We start from the raw sequence: 25,806 nt of genomic DNA on the forward strand, positions 1-25,806 counted from the left end.
TTTTACAAATTTGATACCCTGGCTGAGGAGGACCTGGAGTTCTCTCATTCGGTGCTGCAGAGTCACCCGCACTCTCCCGCCCGTTTGGGAGCTTTGGTATAATCCCCATGGTCCTTACGGAGTTCCCAGCATCCACTAGGACGTCAGAGAAAATAAGAATTTACTCACCGGTAATTCTTTTTCTCGTAGTCCGTAGTGGATGCTGGGCGCCAATCCCAAGTGCGGATTGTCTGCAATACTTGTAAATAGTTATTGTTACCTAAAGGGTTATTGTTGAGCCATCTGTTGAGAGGCTCTGTTGTTTTCATGCTGTAAAACTGGATATAGTATCACGAGTTGTACGGTGTGATGGGTGTGGCTGGTATGAGTCTTACCCGGGATTCAAAATCCTTCCTTATTATGTCAGCTCGTTCGGGCACGGTGTCCTAACTGAGGCTTGGAGGAGGGTCATAGTGGGAGGAGCCAGTGCACACCAGGTAGTCATAAATCTTTCTAGAGTGCCCAGCCTCCTTCGGAGCCCGCTATTCCCCATGGTCCTTACGGAGTTCCCAGCATCCACTACGGACTACGAGAAAAAGAATTACCGGTGAGTAAATTCTTATTTTCCGATATAGAAAATTTGTCATTTTGATGCAGCAAATCGTGGCAATAAAATTGTAGTGTGTACCCACCCTAAGGAAGATTGGGATGTTTTTATTAAAGTTGACTGTGGACTATAAAGAATGTACAGATTGATAAACTGTTATATGGCAGTGATTATTCTGGCGTTTGTGAGAAGGGATTATAGTATATATTAACCAAAATAGAACAATCAGCATTATTATTATTATTATCATTATTACATTTTATTTATAAGGCGCCACAAGTGTTTCGCAGCAGCGTACAAAGGACAGTACAGGGAGACAAAACTAAGCATTACAGTAAATAAATAACAAAAATAGAGTACAGGTAACAAAGCATCACATTTCTCAAAATATAATACAGCTAAGATGTAAGTAGCGAGGGAGTAATCATCATACTACCTGTACTTGGGGCTGGCGACCATAGATAGAGATGAGCCTTTACCAGCAGGAGAAAAAGCTGGTCGCTGAGTAGGAGAGAGCTGTGAGTGAAATGTGTCTTGAAGAGGGCTTTGACAACAAGAGGAAAAAGGGCCCAACTCTGAAGAGCTAACAATCTAGTGGGAAGGGGCGACAGACAGCTGACATAAGGTGCAAGCAAGCAGGAGGCAGGCTGATGTCAGTATGTAAGCAAAGCAGAGATGTTCAAGGCATGAGGCAGGGGGATGGAGGAGCAGCCTCAGGACTAGGTTATACCGGTGCCGGAATCCCGACAGCCGGGATACCAACACCGTTTCTCCCTCTTGGGCTCATTTGCGGGATTTTGGTGCCGGTATGCTGTGCGCCGGGTCCCCAACGGCCAGCATACCATACTGCACCCATCGGAAGGGTATGCTTTGATGAATAGGTGGGCTTACCAACTTATTCATCAAAGCATTACCCATTTTACAGATGTTGAAGTTGTTATATTTAAAAGTTTGAAATGGTTTTTGGTTTCAGGGAACAAATTATCTTTGTCTCATGTAGAGATTTAGAAAAGAAATTAAATCACTCATCTCTGCAATTGTTTATAAGTCACTCATAATGAACATGCTTCTGTTTCCAGGACAATAAAGATCTGGAACTCGACATAGTTCCAGCCATCTTGACAGACCCAGAAGTGAAACTGCGGGACGCCAGTCATGAGATCAACGAGGAGAAGAGGAAATCTGCAAGGAAAAAAGAGTGAGACGGGAATCCTGATCTATTGTGCCTAAAACGAGGGCCAGATAAATCTGGATCTGTGCTCATGTGGCATTCCCTGGAGTGTCCACTCCCCCTGAGCTATATTGCTATGTTTGAGAATCCATTCTTACCAACATTAACTTTATTCTGATGTTATTATAGCAAGTGCAAGGGGAGTATTGGAAAACGGGGCTGGTGGATGGTTTTGTCAGATATATCATACTGTGTAGATCATTTACTCTCCTCACTGCTCTCATTTTTCTAGTTACTCAGAACCACACAATTCCCTCTTCCTCAGGCCAATGTGGCAGAACCGAAACTGAGCAATTAGAGTTTAGGTTACAAAATGTAATACCGGTCTGTGGTGTGTATGATCAAAGTTTTTGTTCAATTAAGCGATTGGGCTTTCTTATTAATCCTGGTAACAATAATTTTCTGCCCCAGATTTATCATGGCTGAGCTGCTCCAAACAGAGAAAGCCTATGTCCGGGACCTGCACGAGTGTATGGAGGTAATGTGCTTATCAGACATCTTCAGACAAGAGGACACTTTAATTAAACTGTCCTAAAATGAGTACAGTGCAGTGGCAGAACTAGTGAGTAGTAGGCCCAGGTGCAAACACATGCTTTGGGTCCCCCACCAAGCCGCCTCCCCCCACTAAAGAAAAACAATCCGATGCACTACACTACTGCACTCCCCTATATGCTGCACTACATCCCCCAATACTCTGTACTACATCCCACTAAACTCTGCACTACATCACACTAAACACTGCACTACATCAATACACTGCATCCCCCAATACTCTGTGCTACATCACTACACTGCATCCCACTAAACACTGCACTACATCACAACACTACATCCCCCAATACCACTATGGGGGCTATTCAGAGATGGATGCAGATCTTGCTTCCACAGCAAAATCTGCGTCCATATACTCACATGATGGGAACCGCCTAGCACAGGGCAGGGCCGCCCAGCATGTGTGTTGCACCACCTTGCGATAAATTGCAATGTTGACCCACGCCTGCAGGCGGACCGGTGCCATCCTTTGTTTTGCAGTGGCTGTGTGTGACATCATGCAGCCACACCGAAAGTGTTGTAGACGCGCCTGCATTCGCCGTTCCTCTCCCTGAAGATACCGTGTTTATTCCCTATAAGCCTCAGACAGGAGAAACAAATCCCAGAAAATAGCCCTGTTTTCGTCCAAAAAGGGGTCTGTCTCTTTTGAAAACACACTGGTTTCACTTAAAAAAAGTCTCCAGCGACATGGTACATACACACTATACGATGTGAACAATTTATCGTTACAACTCGCATAGTGTGTACCCAGTATAAGTCCTATCATCTCTCCCACGATCAGCAATTTCCCATTCACACCAAAATCTCTGGTCCAGCCCGGGTCACTGAACACGGGTTTCAAGCCATGTCACAGCGGCTTGAAACCCATTCACACTGCAAGCTGGACACGGGTTATTGCCGAGGCTTCTCCTCTGCCACACTTGGAGATTACATCATTATGTGTAAAATTTGATGAGCATCCTCTCAGACCTCAGTTTGTGTTCTCTCTTTCAGACATACCTTTGGGAGATGACCAGCGGTGTAGAAGAAATCCCCCCCGGCATCCTAAATAAGGAGCACATCATTTTTGGGAATATTCAGGAGCTCTATGACTTCCACAACAAGTGAGTGAGTTTTCTCAAAGAGTCCATTGATCAGACTCTTATGAAGGACACTATTTTATTTGTGATGGGGATTTACATACTGTAATATAAAAATTTACCATTAGGGATTCAATATAACACAGGGCTGTACTAAGGGAGATGACAACTGTGTCCATCTTTTACCCCACAAAATGGTCACAGTTGTCATCCCCCTTGGTACAGTCCTGCATGCTGGGTGTATCCTCAGGATGCCACGTGCCCAGATTCCAGCCTTCTCTTTGCAGCACACATGTTGTTTCTTTGTAGTGAATGTGACACTGAAGCACCCTGGCATTACACCACTGTGAAGAATTGGTTTATATTCAGAAAAACACAGCAAAACTTACTGTGTGTGTGTGTGTGGGGATCCGGTCTCTAGGTCGACAATGTCTAGGTCGACCACTATTGGTCGACAGTAAGTAGGTCAACATGGTTTCTAGGTCGACATGACAAAAGGTCGACATGAGTTTTTCACATTCTTTTCATTTCTTGAACTTTTTCATACTTTACGATCCACGTGGATTACGATTGGGAATGGTAACCTGTGCCGAGTACAATGGTAGTGCAGCAAGGCACCTTGCCCGAAGCATGGCGAGTGAAGTGAGCCATGCGAGGGGACAGAGTGCACTAATTGGGGTTCCCGGTCACTCTATGAAAAAAAACGACACCAAGAAAATGAAAAAACGCATGTCGACCTAGAGTCCCTGTCGACCTACTTACTGTCGAACAATAGTGGCTGACCTAGACACTGTCGACCTAAGTCTAGTCTACCCCAACATACCACACCCATGTGTGTGCTCCATCGCAAACGAGCACTCCCGGCGTGACTAGGCGTTCCGTCCGCCTAGTTACGCTGGGAGTGCACAGAGACGCTTCCATTCTGAACGTCTATGTCCGGGCGCACGAACGGAGACGCTCTCCATTCAAGTGAATGGGGTGCATCTCTGTCATGGGCGCACGCGCCCATGTGGACTGGGACGCTCTCAGCGAAAGGCGCGCGTGGCTCCATCTGTATATATATATATATATATATATATTTATTCACTAGACAAAAAGCAGGGTCACACAAGATACAGATGTCTCCTCATACATCTTTGCTGCAATCGTGCCAAAGAAGCCCCTCTTGGAACGGGTCACGTGAGAATCTTCTAGTGTTGGGCATCTTTTTTGTTTCTTTTTTGCTGAAAATGCATCTTATTTGCAACGCAATGCGACTAGGATACAGAACTGTTCTGATTATTTTGATCTATGAGACATATATCTGTATGTGATTGAGTCTCTGAATGTGTACACAAAATGTTATAATGTAGCAGCCACGGCTTTTTTCCAATACAAGTTTTGTTCTGTTTTGTATACAGACTCAGTCACACACAACATTCAAGTGTCATACAGTACATCAAATTAAACCGCACAGTCTCCTTGTGCATCCTAGTCACATTGTGTTGTGAATAAGATTCATTTCTTCTTCAGGTTCCATAGGGCTCCACAGGGATAACATCGAGGTTGTACAGTGCATCCGTATTCACAGCACTTCACTTTTTTCACATTTTGTTATGTTACAGCCTTTTTCCAAAATGGAATAAATACATTTTATCCCTCAAAATTCTACACACAATACCCCATAATGGCAGCGTGCACCTTTGGCAGCAATTACAGCCTCAAGTCTTTCTGAATATGATGCCACAAGCTTGGCACACCTATCTTTGGGCAGTTTCACCCATTCCTCTTTGCTGCACCTTTCAAGCTCTATCAGGTTGGATAAGAAGCATCGGTGCACAGCCATTTTCAGATATCTTCAGAGATGTTCAGTCGGATTCGTGTCTGGGCTCTTGCTGGGCCACTCAGGGACATTCACAGAGTTGTCCTGAAGCCACTCCTTTGACATCTTGGCTGTGTGCTTAGGGTCGTTGTCCTGCTGAAAGATGACCCGTCGCCCCAGTCTGAGGTCAACAGCGCTCTGGAGCAGGAGGATGTCTCTGTACATTGCTGCTTTCATCTTTCCTTCCATCCTGACTAGTCTCCCAGTTCCTGCCGCTGAAAATTATCCCCACAGCATGATGCTGGCACCACCATGCTTCACTGTAGGGATGGTATTGGCCTTGTGATGAGCAGTGTGTTTCCTCCAAACATGACGCCTGGCATTCACGCGGCATTCATACCAAAGAGTTCAATCTTTGTCTCATCAGACCAGAGAATTTTGTTTCTCATGGTCTTAGAGTCCTTCAAGTGCAGTTTGGCAAACTCCAGGCGGGCTGCCATGTACTTTTTACTAAGGAGTGGCTTCCGTCTGGCCACTCTACCATTCAGGCGTGATTGGTGGATTGCTGCAGAGGTGGTTGTCCTTCTGGAAGGTTCTCCTCTCTCCACAGAGGAATGGTGTAGCTCTGACAGAGTGACCATCGGGTTCTTGGTCACCTCCCTGACTAGGGCCCTTCTCCCCCAATCGCTCAGTTTAGACGGACGGCCAGCTCTAGGAAGAGTCTTGGTGGTTCCGAACTACTTGCATTTACGGATGATGGACGCCACTGTGCTCATTGGGACCTTCAAAGCAGCAGATATTTCTCTTACATCCTAGAGGATGCTGTGGTCCACATTAGTACCATGGGGTATAGATGGGTCCCTTGGGAGCCATGGGCACTTTAAGAGTTTAATAGTGTGGGCTGGCTCCTCCCTCTATCTCCCTCCTACCAGACTCAGTTTAGAAAATGTGCCCGGTGGAGCCGGCCACAGCTAGGGGAGCTCCTAGGGGCTTTTCTAGTTTTATTATTTTTTAAGAGATGTTAGGTACAGGGAGGCTGCTGGCAACAGCCTCCCTGCTTTGTGGGACTTAAGGGGGGAGTAGGATCCAACCTTAGAGGTTAATGGCTCCTATCTCTGCTAACAGAACACTGAGCTCCTGTGGGTGATGATCGCAAGCCCCCGAGGTGACCGCTCGCTCCCGCAGCACTGCCGCCACCACCTAACAGAGCCAGAAGATGCAGTGGTGAGTATGACGCCGGCACCCCGGTAAGCGGGGCGCCGGCGGGAATGGGGGCACAAGGGTGGGAGCGCAGCTTTGAAGCTGCGCTCCGGAGGGCTCAGGGGTACACGTTGTGTGGCTCTGTGAGGGGCGCCCTAGGCCAGCGCAATACCCTAACACTGGTCAACTAAGCTAACAGGGGCTAATCCCACTGTTAGCAGCAAGCACACCTCAGGCCAGTATAAAATAATAAATACAGGAAGACGCGCCATTACAGGGGGCGGGGCTTCTCCTTAGAGCGGATCCAGCACTCGCCAGCGCCATTTTCTCCCTGCAGATCACACTACAGAGACGCTGACAGGGAGCGCAGCCCTCCACTTAACTCCAGTTATCCTCTGCAGTACCAGGGTGTTATAGAAAGGAGGGGGGGAGTGTTATTAACTGTTTAATCTATTAAGGTCACTCAATCAGCGCCAGGCATTTATTATAATAACTGCCTACTGGGGCGTTGTGTTTGCTGTCTCCTTATACTCTGTGTCTCTCTGAAGTTACTTTGTGGGAAACTGTGTCTGATATTTTCCTGTGTGTGTATGTGTATATATCTCACATTTCCATGTCTAGGGACTCTGTATCTTGTGCTGCAGAGTATGTGTCTTCTCCAGAGGAGTCTATTCCATGTACTCAGGAATGCAATATACTGTCTCAGCCTTCTGAATCCGAACCCCCATGGGTGGCTTCTTTTAAGGGAATGATATCCCAGATTTCATCTAGGATAGCTCATAATGAGACTGAAACACAGGTTTTGAAAAGCTCTGTAGAGGTTTTGTCGTATTCTGCTCCCGCTACCTCATCCAAGACCCCTGATATATATCCTAAAAAGCGTGCTCTTGCCCAAATAATGCAAGACAACACGGATACTGACTCTGATACAGGAGACGGTGAGGGGGATATTCTGGGGGTGAGGCATCCATTGCTAAGGGGGTGCAACTCATGATTGAGGCCATTAGGGACATTTTACATATTTCTGAGAAAGTACCTGAGCAGGTTGAGGAGGCTTACTTTACTGACAATAAGAAGTCCTCCATTACCTTCCCTGCGTCCAAGGAAAAATCATGGGAAAATACGGAGAAAAAATTTCAGATCCCTAAAAGGGTTCTCATTGCTTTTCCTTTCCCTGAGGAGGATAGGAAAAAGTGGGAAAACCTGCCGGTAGTAGACGCTTCTGTTTCTAGGTTGTCTAAGAAAGTGGTTTTACCTGTCCCTGTGTCCACCGCTTTTAAAGAGCCAGCTGACCGCAAGATTGAGACTACACTAAAATCTTTATACGCAGCAAATGGCGTAGCTTTAAGACCCACTATTGCTTGTGCATGGATTTCTAAAGCCATAGTAAAGTGGTCAGGCACTTTACTAGAGTAGTTAGATTCTATGGATAGAAGTGACATTGCATTGTTTTTACATCACATGCAGGATTCTGCAGGTTTCATGCTGGAAGCCATGAAAGACCTTGGACATCTGAATGCAAGGGCTTCTTCCATGGCTAAGAAGAAAACACAGAATTGAGCGCTGATGTTTAAATCAAATGTTAGCCGCACGTTCCTGGGGCTTGGTTCCTCTGCCACCACTTAGATACAACAAGAAAAAACAAAAAAACTTGGAACTGCGCTTAGCATTTAATTAAAGATTTTTATTCATTCCCACAATAAAATATATATAAATATATAAGATGTATATAATTATACAATTACCGGCCGGATTTCATATAATGCACAAATCAAACATATAACATTTAGTGCCTCTAAAACACATCCTATTCTACACAGAGAAATTATCTCCTAAAAACATATATTGAAACCTTAGTGCACATGTGGGAACTCCACTAATTAGAAATAGCTGCCTTTAGGTGACTCCTATGACCTCGCAGGCGTCCCTGCAATGTAAGATAACTCGTAAACTATCCGCTTGCTTTTATGACGGAAAGAAATTGGTAAATTGTTACCTCCATGGCTGTCTCAGCACGCAGAGGACTCTGGCTGCGCTAATGGTCTGCGGATGCGGAATCCAAGAAGAGTGTGGAGAACCTACCCTTCACAGGTCAGGCTCTGTTTGGGGAAGCGCTAGATGTGTGGATCTCCAAGGCAACTGCGGGTAAGTCAACTTTTCTTCCCTCTGCTACACAACCGACTAGGAAATCATATCTTACGTCTGCGATGCAGTCCTTTCGGACCGCTAAAGTTTAAAAGTCCAAATCCCCCTCAACTTTCTTTAGAAGTGGTAGGGGGAAATCCTGAAAATCTGCACCCGCAGGTTCCCAGGAACAGAAACCTGGTTCTGTTTCCTCAAAATCCTCGGCATGACGGTGGACATCCCAGCCTGTAGATCGGGCAGGTGGGAGCAAGACTAAGAAATTTCAATCATGTCTGGTCGTCCTCATGCCTGGATCCCTGGGTACAAGATATATTGTTACCCAGGGGTACAAACTGGAGTTTCAAGAACTCCCACCTCACAGATTCTTCAAATCAGGCTTGCCAGCTTCGCTGACAGAAAGTGCTATCCTACAGGAAGCCATTCAAAAATTGCTAAGGTCAAATGTCATTGTTCCAGTTCCACCTCTCCTACAACATGAGGGTTATTACTCAAACCTGTTTGTGGTGCCGAAACCGGACGGTTCGGTAAGACCGATATTAAACCTAAAGTCATTGAACCCCTACTTGAGGGAATTCAAATTCAAGATGGAATCTCTGAGAGCGTTGATCTCAGGTCTGGAGGAGGGGGAATTCCTGGTATCCCTGGATATCAAGGATGCGTACCTGCACATCCCGATCTGGCCGCCTCACCAGGCTTATCTCAGATTTGCGCTGCTGGACTGTCACTATCAGTTCCAGGCACTACCGTTTGGCCTTTCCATGGCACCAAGAGTGTTCACCAAGGTAATGGCAGAGATGATGCTACTCCTCCGCAAGCAGGGTGTGAACATAATTCCTTATCTGGACAATATACTAATAAAAGTATCTTCCAGGGAAAAGCTGTTAGAGTGTTGCTCTCTCAACTCAACTACTCCAGGATCATGGATGGATCCTGAACCTTCCAAAGTCGAATTTGGAGCCGACAAGGAGGCTGTCCTTCCTGGGGATGATCCTCGACACGGAAGAGAAGGCATTGGTGATACAAGCAATGGTCCGGGATGTTTTGAAGCCAACCCGGGTATCGGTTCATCAGTGCATTCGCCTTCTGGGGAAGATAGTAGCCTCCTACGAGGCTCTACAGTACGGAAGATTTCATGCACGGTCTTTTCAACTGGATCTCCTGGACAAATGGTCGGGATCTTATCTTCACATGCACCAGAGGATACGTCTGTCAGCGAAGGCCAGAATCTCGCTCCTCTGGTGGCTGCAAACCTCTCACCTACTAAAGGGCCGCAGGTTCGGGATTCAGAATTGGATACTTCTAACCACGGATGCAAGTCTCAGAGGTTGGGGGGCAGTCACCCAAGGGGAAAACTTCCAAGGAAGGTGGTCAAATCTGGAATCCATCCTTCCGATAAACATTCTGGAACTAAGAGCCGTGTACAACGGTCTTCTACAAGCGGCACATCTTCTGAAAGATCAGGCCATTTAGGTTCAGTCGGACAATGTAACGACAGTGGCCTACATAAACCGACAAGGCGGAACGAAGAGGAGAGCTGCAATGTCAGCGGTAACAAGAAACATCCTCTGGGCGGATATGCACGCTGTGGCGCTGTCAGTAATCTTCATTCCGGGATTGGACAACTGAGAAGCGGATTTCCTCAGCAGACACGATCTCCATCCGGGAGAGTGCGGCCTCCACCCAGAGGTGTTTGCAGAGGTGACAAGTCTTTGGGGCGTACATCAAATAGACATGATGGCCTCATGCCTCAACAAGAAGCTTCGGAGGTATTGTTCCATGTCGAGGGATCCACAGGCAATGGCGGTGGACGCCCTGGTAACTCCGTGGGTGTTCCAGTCTGTGTATGTGTTCCCTCCACTTCCACTCATCCCAAGGATTCTCAAAATAATCAAAAGAACAAGAGTTCATGCGATCCTCATTGCTCTGGACTGGCCAAGAAGGGCTTGGTACATGGATCTTCTGTGTCACGATCCGGGTATCTGGACGCCATTACCTGCCTTTCAGATGTCTCCTGAGGCTCGCTCAGCTTTCCAAGGCCGGATCTCATCTGTGTCCACATACTGCACATTCCTCCTGTCACGCTGAGATGCTGTCACAGCGGCGCCATGTTTGAATCCTGCATGGCGTCTCCCGTTCTCCGCGGCCTCCGCCACCGCTCCTGTGTTATAGGTGCAGGTTGTCAGTGTGGTGTTCCATGCCTGCCGCGGCCTCCGTTGTCATCCACGAGTCTCAGCATACATTTGTCAGTCTGGCGTCTCCTGTCCTCTGTGGCCGGCGCCGCCATTACAGTTATGTTTCCACATGGTTTTCCAAGCCAGTTTTCCCTCCAAGTTCTAACATGGGCGCAGCCATGTTGGATCTAATCACATGCTTCAGTTCCTCCAATCCACTGCCTGGAAATCTGCATAATTGCCCAGCCAATACCTGCATTGCTGCATGTATAAGTATCCTGTGCCTGGGCCAGGAAATGGTCAGTGCTTTGTTTGTCATACCTTGTTCCAGTCTCTCTCCTGTGGTTGTGTTTCCAGGTTCCAGCTCCTGTCTCCAGCATCCACCAAAGAGACCCGCACCTGCCTACCATCCTGCGGTGCAGCCTGACTCTGCAGTCCTCCGTGGCTGATCCAGTTTCCAGCTTCCAGCTATTTCATCTGCTTTCAGCAGTATCCACTACCACCGGTAATCATCCTTCAACTCCTCTGTTTCCACGCTCCCTAGCATCTTAATATATTCACTCCGTGTTTCATCACCTGGCTGGTTCCACCCAGCATTCATTCAGTGACTTTATCATCTGGCTGATTCCATTCCGCATCCACTCCGTGTCTTACCACCTGGCTGGTTCCATCCAGCAATTACAACAGCTGATTCAAGTTACCAGCTTCATCTGTTCCATCTACTGGCATGTTCCTTGGATATCTTCATTACTACAGCCAGGCCTGGTAAGGTTATTCCATCTAAGGACTTTAACAACTGTTCTTAACCTACCAGTGTCCTGTGAAACCATTTCATGGTCAGAGTGCTCCAGGAATCATATTATTTATCATTGCCATTTTTATTATTTGCTGTCTGTTGTTACACGGAGTTTGTCAATAAACTTTTAATTTACTTTTACCTGGTTGTCATGGTCACACCTTCGGGTTTCCTTTTAACACTTACATGTCCAGGGGTCTGATTAAACCTCCCCGGTTTAAGTTCCTCTCAGCCCCTACAACTGAGGCTTCCTCCTGTCAGCTAAAACCCTCAGTTGTGACAGTAAGCACTGACCATATGAATCCAGCCGGAGACCAGGATCAAGCGGCTAGGCCGATGCAAGAACTGGCAGCCAGACTCGAACATCAGGAGGCTGCACAAGGCCACATCATCCACTGTCTCCAGGATCTCTCTACGCGGCTGGATGGGATTCAAACGACCCTCCGTGGACCTGGCACGTCCGGTGCGTCCACTACAGTGACACCAGCTGTAACCCCACCCACCTTACCCATTTCCATTCCACGTCTTCATCTCCCAACGCCAGCAAAGTTTGACGGATCTCCAAGGTTCTGCAGAAGATTTCTTAACCAATGCGAAATCCACTTTGAGCTTCAGCCTGGCAATTTTTCCAGCGACCGTACTAAAATTGCCTATATCATTTCCCTTCTCAGTGGCTCAGCCCTTGACTGGGCATCACCTTTATGGGAGAAGTCTGATCCCCTGCTGTCCTCCTATACGGACTTTGTGGCAACATTCAGGCGCATCTTCGACGAGCCAGGCCGGGTAACCTCTGCTTCATCTGAGATTCTCCGTTTACGCCAGGGAACACGTACTGTGGGACAGTATCTCATACAGTTCAAAATCCTGGCATCCGAACTGGCATGGAACGACGAGGCCCTGTATGCTGCATTCTGGCATGGCTTATCAGAACGCATCAAGGATGAGTTAGCTACCAGAGACTTGCCCTCTAAGTTGGATGAGCTAATTTCTCTTTGCACGAAGGTTGATCTACGTTTCACAGAGAGAGCAACCGAGCGAGGAAGATCCTCTGCTCCAAAATCTTCTGCTCCTCCTCTTCGTCATCCGTCTCCATCCAAGGATGAGCCCATGCAAATTGGCCGTTCCCGTCTATCTCCCGCTGAGCACCGAAGACGTCTCTCTGAGTCTCTCTGTCTCTATTGTGCAGCTCCGTCTCACATTATCAATGCCTGTCCCAAACGTCCGGGAAACTCCAAATCCTAGCTCGCCAAGGAGAGGGCCGGCTAGGAGTAATGATCTCCTCTCCATCTCCTCATGATTGTAATCTCCCAGTCTCGCTCCAAATTGCTCAACGTTACAGGAACGTCATTGCCCTCCTTGATTCCGGAGCAGCTGGGAATTTCATAACTGAAGCTTATGTTAAACGGTGGACCCTACCCACCGAGAGACTTCCTTCGTCCATCTCCTTAACTGCAGTAGATGGCAGCAAGATTTTTGATGCAGTTATTTCTCTAAGGACTCTACCAGTTCGTCTGAGAGTGGGAGTTCTTCATGCAGAATTTATTTCCTTCCTAGTGATTCCAAGAGTCACACATTCAGTGGTTTTGGGCCTTCCATGGCTCCGTCTCCACAATCCGTCGATTGACTGGACGACTACGCAAATACTAGCATGGGGTCCCTCCTGTGCTAAGACTTGTTTGTCCAAAGTGCTTCCTGTTTGTTCTTCTTTCCCCAGGTCGTTTGATGTTCCACCTCCTCCATATCAAGACTACACGGACGTGTTCAGTAAGGCTTCTGCTGATATCCTTCCTCCTAATAGAGAATGGGACTGCCCAATTGATCTCATTCCAGGGAAGGTTCCACCTCGAGGCCGAACTTACCCGTTGTCTCTGCCTGAGACGCACTCCATGGAGGAGTACATCAAAGAGAACCTGGCGAAAGGGTTTCTTCTCCAGCTGGCGCAGGCTTCTTCTTCGTTAAGAAGAAGGACGGTGGTCTGCGACCGTGCATCGATTACAGAGGTCTGAACGACATTACCGTCAAGAACCGGTATCCTTTACCTTTGATTACAGAGCTCTTCCATAGAGTCAGCGGAGCAACCATCTTTACAAAGTTGGATTTGAGGGGTGCCTACAATCTCATCCGGATCCGTGAGGGTGACGAGTGGAAGACCGCTTTTAACACCCGTGATGGACATTATGAGTACCTCGTCATGCCCTTCGGATTGAGCAACGCTCCAGCTGTCTTCCAGCATTTCGTGAATGATATCTTCAGAGACATCTTATACCGCCATGTCGTGGTTTATCTAGATGATATCCTCATCTTTGCCAATAATCTAGAGAAACATCGTTTCTGGGTAAAGGAGGTTCTGTCCCGTCTCCGTGTCAATCATCTCTATTGCAAATTGGAGAAATGTGTCTTTGAAGTTAAATCCATTCCGTTCCTAGGTTACATTGTGTCCGGTTCCGGACTAGAGATGGATCCTGAGAAACTACAAGCAATCCAGAATTGGCTGATACCCTTAACCCTCAAACGGGTCCAGAGGTTCTTAGGGTTCGCCAATTATTACAGAAAGTTCATACGAGACTTTTCCACCATTGTGGCGCCAATCACTGCATTAACCAAGAAGGGTGCTAACCCGTCCAAGTGGTCTGAAGAAGCTACGCAAGCTTTTCATCTTCTAAAACAACGTTTCATCTCTGCACCAGTTCTGAAACAGCCCGACACTGACTCTCCTTTCATCTTAGAGGTGGATGCCTCCTCCGTTGGAGTAGGAGCGGTGTTATCCCAGAGGGCTAAAGATGGCCATCTACATCCCTGCAGTTTCTTCTCCCGGAAGTTCTCCCCAGCTGAGCGCAACTATGCCATTGGCGACCAGGAGTTGCTAGCCATCAAGCTCGCTCTTGAGGAGTGGAGATATCTGTTGGAGGGAGCTTCTCATTCAATCACGATACTTACCGACCACAAGAATCTTTTATACCTGAAAGGCGCACAATGTCTTAACCCCCGTCAGGCCAGATGGGCACTTTTCTTTTCCAGGTTCGACTTTAAACTCCAGTTCTGTCCGGGCTCTCAGAATCGCAAGGCCGATGCCCTTTCCCGCTCTTGGGAGCAAGAAAACGAGTCAGAGTCTTCAGACAAGCATCCTATTATTAATCCGTTGGCATTCTCCACGGTAGGGATGGACTCTACGCCCCCACCAGGGAAAAGTTTTGTGAAGCCGGTGTTAAGGAAGAAGCTCATGCATTGGGCCCATGCTTCCCGTTTTGCCGGACATACAGGCATTCAGAAAACCCTCGAGTTTATCTCTAGGTCCTACTGGTGGCCAACTCTGAAGAAGGACGTCAAGGAGTTTATTGCCTCTTGCCCAAAGTGTGCCCAACACAAAGTTCCCCGCCAGTCTCCTGCGGGGCAACTGGTTCCATTATCTGTTCCCAGTCGACCGTGGATCCATTTGTCGATGGACTTTGTTACAGATCTGCCTATATGCAATAAGTTTAATACCATCTGGGTAGTAGTTGACCGGTTCACCAAGATGGCACATTTCATACCCCTCACCGGTCTCCCGTCAGCTTCCAAGTTGGCCCAAGTGTTTATCCAAGAGATCTTCCGACTTCACGGTCTTCCTGAAGAGATCATCTCCGATCGTGGAGTACAATTTGTAGCCAAATTTTGGCGAAGTTTGTGTCAAGCCCTCCAAGTCAAGTTAAAGTTTTCTACAGCTTACCATCCTCAGACCAATGGTCAAACCGAGAGGGTGAATCAGGACTTGGAGGCCTTCCTCCGCATTTATGTGTCTTCCTCCCAAGATGACTGGGTTCAACTCCTTCCTTGGGCCGAGTTTAGCCACAACAATCAATACCATTCCTCATCCTTCTCAACACCATTCTTCATCAACTATGGATTTCACCCTAAGGTTCCAGAATTCCAACCGCTTCCAGCAACTTCTGTTCCAGCAGTGGATGTCACCTTGCGTCAGTTTTCAAACTGGAAGAATGTCCGCGCAGCCCTGCTTAAAGCCTCATTTAGGTACAAGAAGTTTGCCGATAGGAAGCGTAGAGCGGTTCCTGCTCTCAAGGTGGGTGATCTTGTATGGTTGTCCACGAAGAATTTGAGGTTGAGAGTTCCCAGCATGAAATTTGCTCCTCGTTACATCGGTCCTTTTAAAATTGAACAGGTCATCAATCTTGTTGCTTACAGACTCCAGTTACCTCCCTTCTTGAAAATACCCAGGACATTCCATGTTTCCCTGTTGAAACCGCTGATCCTGAATCGGTTTCATTCTGCACTTCCTCCAACTCCTAAAGTTCAGACTCAACGGGGAATCGAGTATGAGGTGGCCAAGATTCTGGACTCACGTTTCCGTTACGGTCAGTTGCAGTATCTTATTGACTGGAAGGGCTATGGTCCTGAAGAACGCTCTTGGACCAATGCGTCCATGCTCCTGCCTTGGTCCGGAATTTCCACTCGAAGTTTCCTCTAAAGCCTAAGAAGCGTCCTGGGGCCACTCCTAAAGGGGGGGGGGGTGCTGTCACGATCCGGGTATCTGGACGCCATTACCTGCCTTTCAGATGTCTCCTGAGGCTCGCTCAGCGTTCCAAGGCCGGATCTCATCTGTGTCCACATACTGCACATTCCTCATGTCACGCTGAGATGCTGTCACAGCGGCGCCATGTTTGAATCCTGCATGGCGTCTCCCGTTCTCCGCGGCCTCCGCCGCCGCTCCTGTGTTATAGGTGCAGGTTGTCAGTGTGGTGTTCCATGCCTGCCGCGGCCTCCGTTGTCATCCACGAGTCTCAGCATACATTTGTCAGTCTGGCGTCTCCTGTCTTCTGTGGCCGGCGCCGCCATTACAGTTATGTTTCCACATGGTTTCCCAAGCCAGTTTTCCCTCCAAGTTCTAACATGGGCGCAGCCATGTTGGATCTAATCACATGCTTCAGTTCCTCCAATCCACTGCCTGGAAATCTGCATAATTGCCCAGCCAATACCTGCATTGCTGCAGGTATAAGAATCCTGTGCCTGGGCCAGGAAATGGTCAGTGCTTTGTTTGTCATACCTTGTTCCAGTCTCTCTCCTGTGGTTGTGTTTCCAGGTTCCAGCTCCTGTCTCCAGCATCCACCAAAGAGACCCGCACCTGCCTACCATCCTGCGGTGCAGCCTGACTCTGCAGTCCTCCGTGGCTGATCCAGCTTCCAGCTATTTCATCTGCTTCCAGCAGTATCCACTACCACCGGTAATCATCCTTCAACTCCTCTGTTTCCACGCTCCCTAGCATCTTACTATATTCACTCCGTGTTTCATCACCTGGCTGGTTCCACCCAGCATTCATTCAGTGACTTTATCATCTGGCTGATTCCATTCCGCATCCACTCCGTGTCTTACCACCTGGCTGGTTCCATCCAGCAATTACAACAGCTGATTCAAGTTACCAGCTTCATCTGTTCCATCTACTGGCATGTTCCTTGGATATCTTCATTACTACAGTCAGGCCTGGTAAGGTTATTCCATCTAAGGACTTTAACAACTGTTCTTAACCTACCAGTGTCCTGTGAAACCATTTCATGGTCAGAGTGCTCCAGGAATCATATTATTTATCATTGCCATTTTTATTATTTGCTGTCTGTTGTTACATGGAGTTTGTCAATAAACTTTTAATTTACTTTTACCTGGTTGTCATGGTCACACCTTCGGGTTTCCTTTTAACACTTACATGTCCAGGGGTCTGATTAAACCTCCCCGGTTTAAGTTCCTCTCAGCCCCTACAACTGAGGCTTCCTCCTGTCAGCTAAAACCCTCAGTTGTGACATTCTGGAGTTACTGCTGGAAGATCCGAGTCCTCTTCCTTTTTTGAGAGGACCTTCTGCAACAGGGGCCGTTCACTTATCAAGACTTACCACGGCTATGTTTGATGGCATGGAGGTTGAATGCCAGATCTTAGCTCGGAAGGGCATTCTGAACAAAGTTATTCCTACCCTGATACAGGCTAGGAAAGGAGTAACGTCAAAACATTACCATTGGATTTGGAAAAAGTACGTGTCTTGGTGTGAATCCAAGAAGTTTCCTATGGTGGAGTTTCAACTAGGATGGTTTCTTCTCTTCCTGCAAGCAGGGGTGGATGTGGACCTGCGCCTGGGCTCCATAAAAGTCCAGATTTCGGCCTAGTCCATTTTCTTCTAGAAACAATTGGCTGCCCTCCCTGAGGTTCAGACTTTCTTGAAAGGGGTTCTGCACATCCAACCTCCCTTTGTGCCTCCTACGGCACCTTGGGATCTTAACTTGGTACAGCAGTTCCTGCAATCGGATTGGTTCGAGCCTTTACAGGAGGTTGAGGTGAAGTTTCTTACTTGGAAGACTGTCACACTGTTGGCATTGGAATCTGCTAGACGTGTGTCGGAATTGGGGGCATTGTCCTACAAGAGCCCCTACTTGATTTTCCATGAAGATAGAGCTGAGCTCAGGTTGCATCAGCAATTTCTTCTGAAGGTTGTGTCGGCTTTTCATATCAACCAACCTATTGTGGTGCCAGTGGCTACTGATTCCTCAATTACCTCAAAGTCCTTGAATGTTGTTCGGGCTTTGAAGATTTATGTGAAGAGAACTTCTCGTCACAGAAAGTCGGATGCCCTGTTTTTCCTTTATGATCCCAACAAGGTTGGGTGGCCTGCTTCTAAGCAGACGATTTCTCGCTGGATCAGGTTTACTATCCAGCATGCTTATTCTACGGCAGGATTGCCGTGTCCGAAATCCGTTAAGGCCCACTCTACTCGTAAAGTAGGTTCTTCCTGGGCAGCTGCTCGGGGTGTCTCGGCTTTGCAGCTTTGCCGAGCAGCTACTTGGTCAGGGTCGAACATGTTTGCTAAGCTCTACAAGTTCGATACTTTGGCCTCTGAGGACCTAAAGTTTGGTCAGTCGGTTCTGCAGGAGCCTCCGCGCTCTCCCTCTCGTACTGGGAGGTTTGGTACATCCCCATGGTACTAATGTGGACCCCAGCATCCTCTAGGACGTAAGAGAAAATAGGATTTTAATTACCTACCGGTAAATCCTTTTCTCGTAGTCCATAGAGGATGCTGAGCGCCCGCCCAGCGCTTCGTTTTCCTGCAGTTGTTACTTGATTCAGTACTGCCTTGTTACTTGGTTGAGTACTACATTGTTACTTGGTTAAGTACTGTTGTTCAGCCGTTGCTGACTTGTTTCAAGCTGGTTGCTTGATTTTCTGTTGTTATGTGTGAGCTGGTGTGAATCTCACCACTATCTGTGTATTTCCTTCTCTCGAAGTATGTCCGTCTCCTCAGGCACAGTTTCTAGACTGAGTCTGGTAGGAGGGGCATAGAGGGAGGAGCCAGCCCACACTATTAAACTCTTATAGTGCCCATGGCTCCCAAGGGACCCGTCTATACCCCATGGTACTAATGTGGACCCCAGTATCCTCTACAGACTACGGGAAAAGGATTTACCGGTAGGTAATTAAAATCCTATTTTTTCTGTACCCTTCCCCAGATTTGTGCCTCGAGACAATCCTGTCTTGGAGGTCTACAGACAATTACTTTGACTTCATGTTTGGTTTGTGCTCAGACATGCACTGTCAAGTGTGGGACCTTATATAGACAGGTTTGTGCCGTTCCAAATCATGTGCAATCAACTGAATTTACCACAGGTGGACACCAATTAAGCTGTAGAAACATCTTATGTACATGTTATTTCTTAGTTTTTTATTTTTCATAAATTTGCACAACTCTCAAAAAAACTTTTTTTTTCATTGTCATTATGGGGTATTGGGCCTAATTCTGAGTTGATCGCACCAGCAAATGTGTTAGCAGTTGGGCAAAACCATGTGCACTGCAGGGGGGACAGATATAACATGTGCAGAGAGAGTTAGATTTGGGTGGGGTGTATTCAAACTGAAATCTAAATTGCAGTGTAAAAATAAAGCAGCCAGTATTTACCCTGCACAGAAACAAAATAACCCACCCAAATCTAACTCTCTCTGCACATGTTATATCTGCCACACCTGCAGTGCACATGGGGGGTAATTCCAAGTTGATCGCAGCAGGATTTTTGATAGCAATTGGGCAAAACCATGGGGGTAATTCCAAGTTGATCGCAGCAGGAATTCTGTTAGCAATTGGGCAAAACCATGTGCACTGCAGGGGAGGCAGATATAACATGTGCAGAGAGAGTTCGATTTGGGTGTGGTGTGTTCAATCTGCAATCTAAATTGCAGTGTAAAAATAAAGCAGCCAGTATTTACCATGCACAGAAATAAAATAACCCACCCAAATCTAACTCTCTCTGCAAATGTTATATCTGCCCCCCTGCAGTGCACATGGTTTTGCCCAACTGCTAAAAAATTTCCTGCTACGATCAACTTGGAATTACCCCCATGTGCACTGCAGGGGAGGCAGATATAACATGTGCAGAAAGAGTTAGATTTGGGTGGGTTATTTTATTTCTGTGCAGGGTAAATACTGGCTGCTTTATTTTTACACTGCAAATTAGGTTGCAGATTGAACACACCCCACCCAAATCTAACTCTCTCTGCACATGTTATATCTGCTTCCCCTGCCGTTCACATGGTTTTGCCCAATTGCTAACAAAAATCCTGCTGCGATCAACTTGGAATTACCCCCATGGTTTTGCCCAATTGCTAACAAACTTGCTGCTGCGATCAACTCAGAATTACCCCCATTGTGTGTTGAATTTGGAGGGAAAAAATGAATTTATTCTATGTTGGAATAAGGCTGTAACATAACAAAATGTGGATAAAGTGAAGTGCTGTGAATACTTTCCGGATGCACTGTATAATCGGGGTTGAGTTCAGGAGGCCGACTCCAGAATTCTGACAGCCGGCATTTTGCCGACAGTTGGCATACCGACACCCTCCCCTAATTCCCACCCCTAATTATATATATATATATATATATATATATATATATATATATATATATGGACAAACACAGCCAGCAACATCCACTTTAGATAGAAAAAATTACTTCATATTTCTCTAACGTCCTAGTGGATGCTGGGGACTCCGTAAGGACCATGGGGAATAGACGGGCTCCGCAGGAGACATGGGCACTTTAAGAAAGTATTTAGATTCTGGTGTGCTCTTGCTCCTCCCTCTATGTCCCTCCTCCAGACCTCAGTTTGAATCTGTGCACGGACGAGCTGGGTGCTGTTCAGTGAGCTCTCCTGAGCTTGCTGTAAGAAGGTATTTTGTAAGTTTTTTTATTTTCAGGGGGCTCTGCTGGCAACAGACTCCCTGCATCGTGGGACAGGGGGGAGAGAAGCAGCCCTACTCTCTGAAGATAGGTCCTGCTTCTTAGGCTACTGGACACCATTAGCTCCAGAGGGATCGTACACAGGATCTCACCCTCGTCGTCCGATCCCAGAGCCGCGCCGCCGTCCCCCTCGCAGAGCCGGAAGACAGAAGCCGGGTGAGTATGAGAAGCAAAGAAGACTTCGAAATCGGCGGCAGAAGACTCCGTTCTTCACATAAGGTAACGCACAGCACTGCAGCTGTGCGCCATTGCTCCATACACACCTCACATACTCCGGTCACTGTAAGGGTGCAGAGCGCAGGGGGGTGCGCCCTGGGCAGCATATGGACCTCTGTTGGCAAAAGTAAACATATATACAGTTGGGCACTGTATATATGAATGAGCCCCCGCCAAAAAGATATGTATTTTAGCGGGACAGAAGCCTGCCGTCGAGGGGGCGGGGCTTTTCCCTCAGCACTCACCAGCGCCATTTTTTCTCCACAGCTCCGCTGAGAAGAAGCTCCCCAGGCTCTCCCCTGCAGATCACGGTAGAAAAAGGGTAAAAAAGAGAGAGGGGGGGGCACATAATTAGGCGCTAAAAACACAAATACAGCAGCTACTGGCTTAACATTAAGTTACTGTGTTATTCCTGGGTTATATAGTGCTGGGGTGTGTGCTGGCATACTCACTCTCTGTCTCACCAAAGGGCCTTGTGGGGGAACTGTCTTCAAAAAGGGCATTCCATGTGTGTGTGTGTGTGTGTGTGTGTGTGTGTGTGTGTGTGTGTGTGTGGTGTGTTGAGGAAGGCTATGTGGAAGCAGAGCGGGAGCAAATGAATGTGGTGTCTCCGCCGACACCTGATTGGATGAATATGTGGAAGGTTTTAAATGATAATGTTAATTCCTTGCATAAAAGGTTAAACAAAGCTGAAACCTCAGGACAGTCAGGGTCCCAACCCATGCCTGATCCTATGTCGCAGAGGCGGACAGGGTCTCAAAAGCGCCCACTATCCCAAATTATTGACACGGATACCGACATGGATTCTGTCTCCAGTGTCGATTACGATGATGCAAAGTTACAGCCAAAATTGGCTAAATCCATCCGTTATATGATTATAGCTATTAAGGATGTGTTGCACATCACAGAAGAAACCCCAGTCCCTGACAGGAGGGTTCATATGTATGGGGAAAAGAAGCCGCAGGTAACTTTTCCCCCCTCACACGAGCTCAATGAGTTATGTGAAAAGGCTTGGGAATCTCCAGATAAAAAACTGCAGATTTCCAAAAAGATTCTTATGGCGTATCCTTTCCCGCCAGCGAACAGGTTACGCTGGGAATCCTCCCCTAGGGTGGACAAAGCTTTGACACGCTTATCCAAGAAGGTAGCCCTGCCGTCACAGGATACGGCTACCCTCAAAGATGCTACGGATCGCAAACAGGAGGTTACCCTTAAGTCCATTTATACACATTCAGGTACCTTACTGAGGCCGGCAATCGCGTCGGCTTGGGTGTGTAGTGCTGTAACAGCATGGACGGATACCTTATCTGAGGAACTTGATACCTTAAACAAAGATACTATATTAATGACCCTGGGGCATATTAAAGACGCCGTCCTTTATATGAGAGAGGCTCAGAGAGACATTAGCCTACTAGGTTCTAGAATAAATGCTATGTTGATTTCTGCCAGAAGGGTCCTGTGGACTCGGCAATAGACAGGTGATGCCGACTCAAAAAGGCACATGGAGGTTTTACCTTACAAGGGTGAGGAATTGTTTGGGGAGGGTCTCTCGAACCTGGTCTCCACAGCTACTGCTGGGAAGTCAAATTTTTTGCCATATGTTTCCTCACAACCTAAGAAAGCACCGTATTACCAGATGCAGTCCTTTCGATCACAGAAAAACAAGAAAGTCCGAGGTGTGTCCTTTCTTGCCAGAGGCAGGGGCAGAGGAAAGAAGCTGCACAACACAGCTAGTTCCCAGGAACAGAAGTCCTCCCCGGCTTCCACTAAATCCACCGCATGACGCTGGGGCTCAACAGGCGGAGCTAGGCCCGGTGGGGGCGCGTCTCCGAAATTTCAGCCACAAGTGGGTTCACTCACAGTTGGATCCCTGGGCAATAGATGTTGTGTCTCAGGGATACAAGCTGGAATTCGACGAGATGCCCCCTCACCGATACCTCAAGTCGGCCCTGCCAGCTTCCCCCTTAGAGAGGGAAAATAAGAATTTACTCACCGGTAATTCTGTTTCTCGTAGTCCGTAGTGGATGCTGGGAACTCCGTAAGGACCATGGGGAATAGCGGGCTCCGAAGGAGGCTGGGCACTCTAGAAAGATCTTAGACTACCTGGTGTGCACTGGCTCCTCCCACTATGACCCTCCTCCAAGCCTCAGTTAGGTACTGTGCCCGGACGAGCGTACACAATAAGGAAGGATTTTGAATCCCGGGTAAGACTCATACCAGCCACACCAATCACACCGAACAACTCGTGATATGAAACCCAGTTAACAGTATGAAACGATAGAGCCTCTCAACAGACGGCTCAACAATAACCCGATTTAGTTAACAACAACTATGTACAAGTATTGCAGATAGACCGCACTTGGGATGGGCGCCCAGCATCCACTACGGACTACGAGAAACAGAATTACCGGTGAGTAAATTCTTATTTTCTCTAACGTCCTAGTGGATGCTGGGAACTCCGTAAGGACCATGGGGATTATACCAAAGCTCCCAAACGGGCGGGAGAGTGCGGATGACTCTGCAGCACCGAATGAGAGAACTCCAGGTCCTCCTCAGCCAGGGTATCAAATTTATAGAATTTTGCAAACGTGTTTGCCCCTGACCAAGTAGCTGCTCGGCAAAGTTGTAAAGCCGAGACCCCTCGGGCAGCCGCCCAAGATGAGCCCACCTTCCTTGTGGAATGGGCATTGACAGATTTAGGCTGTGGCAGGCCTGCCACAGTATGTGCAAGCTGAATTGTACTACAAATCCAACGAGCAATAGTCTGCTTAGAAGCAGGAGCACCCAGCTTGTTGGGTGCATATAGGATAAACAGCGAGTCAGATTTTCTGACTCCAGCCGTCCTGGAAACATATATTTGCAGGGCCCTGACAACGTCTAGCAATTTGGAGTCCTCCAAATCCTTAGTAGCCGCAGGCACCACAATAGGCTGGTTCAGGTGAAACGCTGACACCACCTTAGGGAGAAACTGGGGACGAGTCCTCAATTCTGCCCTATCCATATGAAAAATCAGATAAGGGCTTTTACATGATAAAGCCGCCAATTCTGACACTCGCCTGGCTGATGCCAAGGCCAATAACATGACCACTTTCCACGTGAGATATTTCAGATCCACGGTTTTTAGTGGCTCAAACCAATGTGATTTCAAGAAATTCAACATCACGTTGAGATCCCACGGTGCCACAGGAGGCACAAATGGGGGCTGAATATGCAGCACTCCTTTCACAAATGTCTGAACTTCAGGTACTGAAGCTAGTTCCTTTTGAAAGAAAATCGACAGAGCCGAGATCTGTACTTTAATGGAGCCTAGTTTTAGGCCCATATTCACTCCTGCTTGCAGGAAATGTAGAAATCGACCCAGTTGAAATTCCTCTGTTGGGGCCTTTTTGGCCTCGCACCATGCAACATATTTCCGCCATATGCGGTGATAATGTTTTGCCGTAACATCTTTCCTGGCTTTAATAAGCGTAGGAATGACTTCCTCCGGAATGCCCTTTTCCTTCAGGATCCGGCGTTCAACCGCCATGCCGTCAAACGCAGCCGCGGTAAGTCTTGGAACAGGCAGGGGCCCTGCTGTAGCAGGTCCTGTCTGAGCGGTAGGGACCAAGGGTCCTCTGAGATCATCTCTTGAAGTTCCGGGTACCACGCTCTTCTTGGCCAATCCGGAACCACGAGAATTGTGTTTACTCCTCGCTTTCTTATTATTCTCAGTACCTTTGGTATGAGAGGTAGAGGAGGGAACACATATACTGACCGGTACACCCACGGTGTCACTAGGGCGTCCACCGCTATCGCCTGAGGGTCTCTTGACCTGGCGCAATACTTCTCTAGTTTTTTGTTTATGCGGGACGCCATCATGTCCACCTGTGGACGACCCCATTGATTTACAATCATTTTGAAGACTTCTGGATGAAGTCCCCACTCTCCCGGGTGGAGGTCGTGCCTGCTGAGAAAGTCTGCTTCCCAGTTGTCCACTCCCGGGATGAACACTGCTGACAGTGCTAGTACATGATTCTCCGCCCATCGGAGAATTTTTGTGGCTTCTGCCATCGCTGTCCTGCTTCTTGTGCCGCCTTGTCGATTCACATGGGCGACTGCCGTGATGTTGTCTGACTGGATCAGCACCGGCTGGTGTAGAAGCAGGGATTTTGCTTGACTTAGGGCATTGTAAATGGCCCTTAGTTCCAGAATATTTATGTGAAGGGCAGTCTCCTGACTTGACCATAGTCCCTGGAAATTTCTTCCCTTTGTGACTGCCCCCCAGCCCCGTAGGCTGGCATCCGTGGTCACCAGGACCCAGTCCTGTATGCCGAATCTGCGGCCCTCCAGAAGATGAGCACTGTTCAGCCACCACAGAAGAGACACCCTGGTTCGTGGAGACAGGGTTATTAAACGATGCATCTGAAGATGCGATCCGGACCACTTGTCCAACAGGTTCCACTGAAAGATTCTGGCATGGAACCTGCCGAATGGAATTGCTTCGTAAGAAGCTACCATCTTTCCCAGGACCCGCGTGCAGTGATGCACCGATACCTGTTTTGGTTTTAGGAGGTCTCTGACTAGAGAAGACAACTCCCTGGCTTTCTCCTCCGGGAGAAACACTTTTTTCTGGGCCGTGTCCAGAATCATTCCCAGGAACATTAGACGTGTCGTGGGGACCAGCTGTGACTTTGGGATATTCAGAATCCAACCGTGCTGGCTCAGCACTTCCTGAGATAGTGCTACTCCCACTAACAACTGTTCCTTGGATCGTGCCTTTATTAGGAGAT

At 47.7% G+C, this 25,806-nt stretch overlaps 1 protein-coding gene across 6 annotated transcripts in view; it reads left to right on the forward strand.

The window, feature by feature from the left end:
• The window catches only part of KALRN (kalirin RhoGEF kinase), a 1,402,249-nt gene that overhangs the window by 1,076,063 nt on the left and 300,380 nt on the right, over nucleotides 1-25,806 (forward strand). For all 6 annotated transcript variants that reach the window (XM_063934074.1, XM_063934073.1, XM_063934072.1 and 3 more), the window contains 3 exons: nucleotides 1,666-1,784; nucleotides 2,229-2,295; nucleotides 3,363-3,472. In XM_063934074.1, coding sequence (XP_063790144.1) covers nucleotides 1,666-1,784; nucleotides 2,229-2,295; nucleotides 3,363-3,472 — 296 coding nt within the window. The remainder of the gene's footprint in view (nucleotides 1-1,665; nucleotides 1,785-2,228; nucleotides 2,296-3,362; nucleotides 3,473-25,806) is intronic.

The sequence above is a fragment of the Pseudophryne corroboree genome, chromosome 7 (assembly GCF_028390025.1).
Source record: "Pseudophryne corroboree isolate aPseCor3 chromosome 7, aPseCor3.hap2, whole genome shotgun sequence".
NCBI lineage: Eukaryota > Metazoa > Chordata > Amphibia > Anura > Myobatrachidae > Pseudophryne > Pseudophryne corroboree.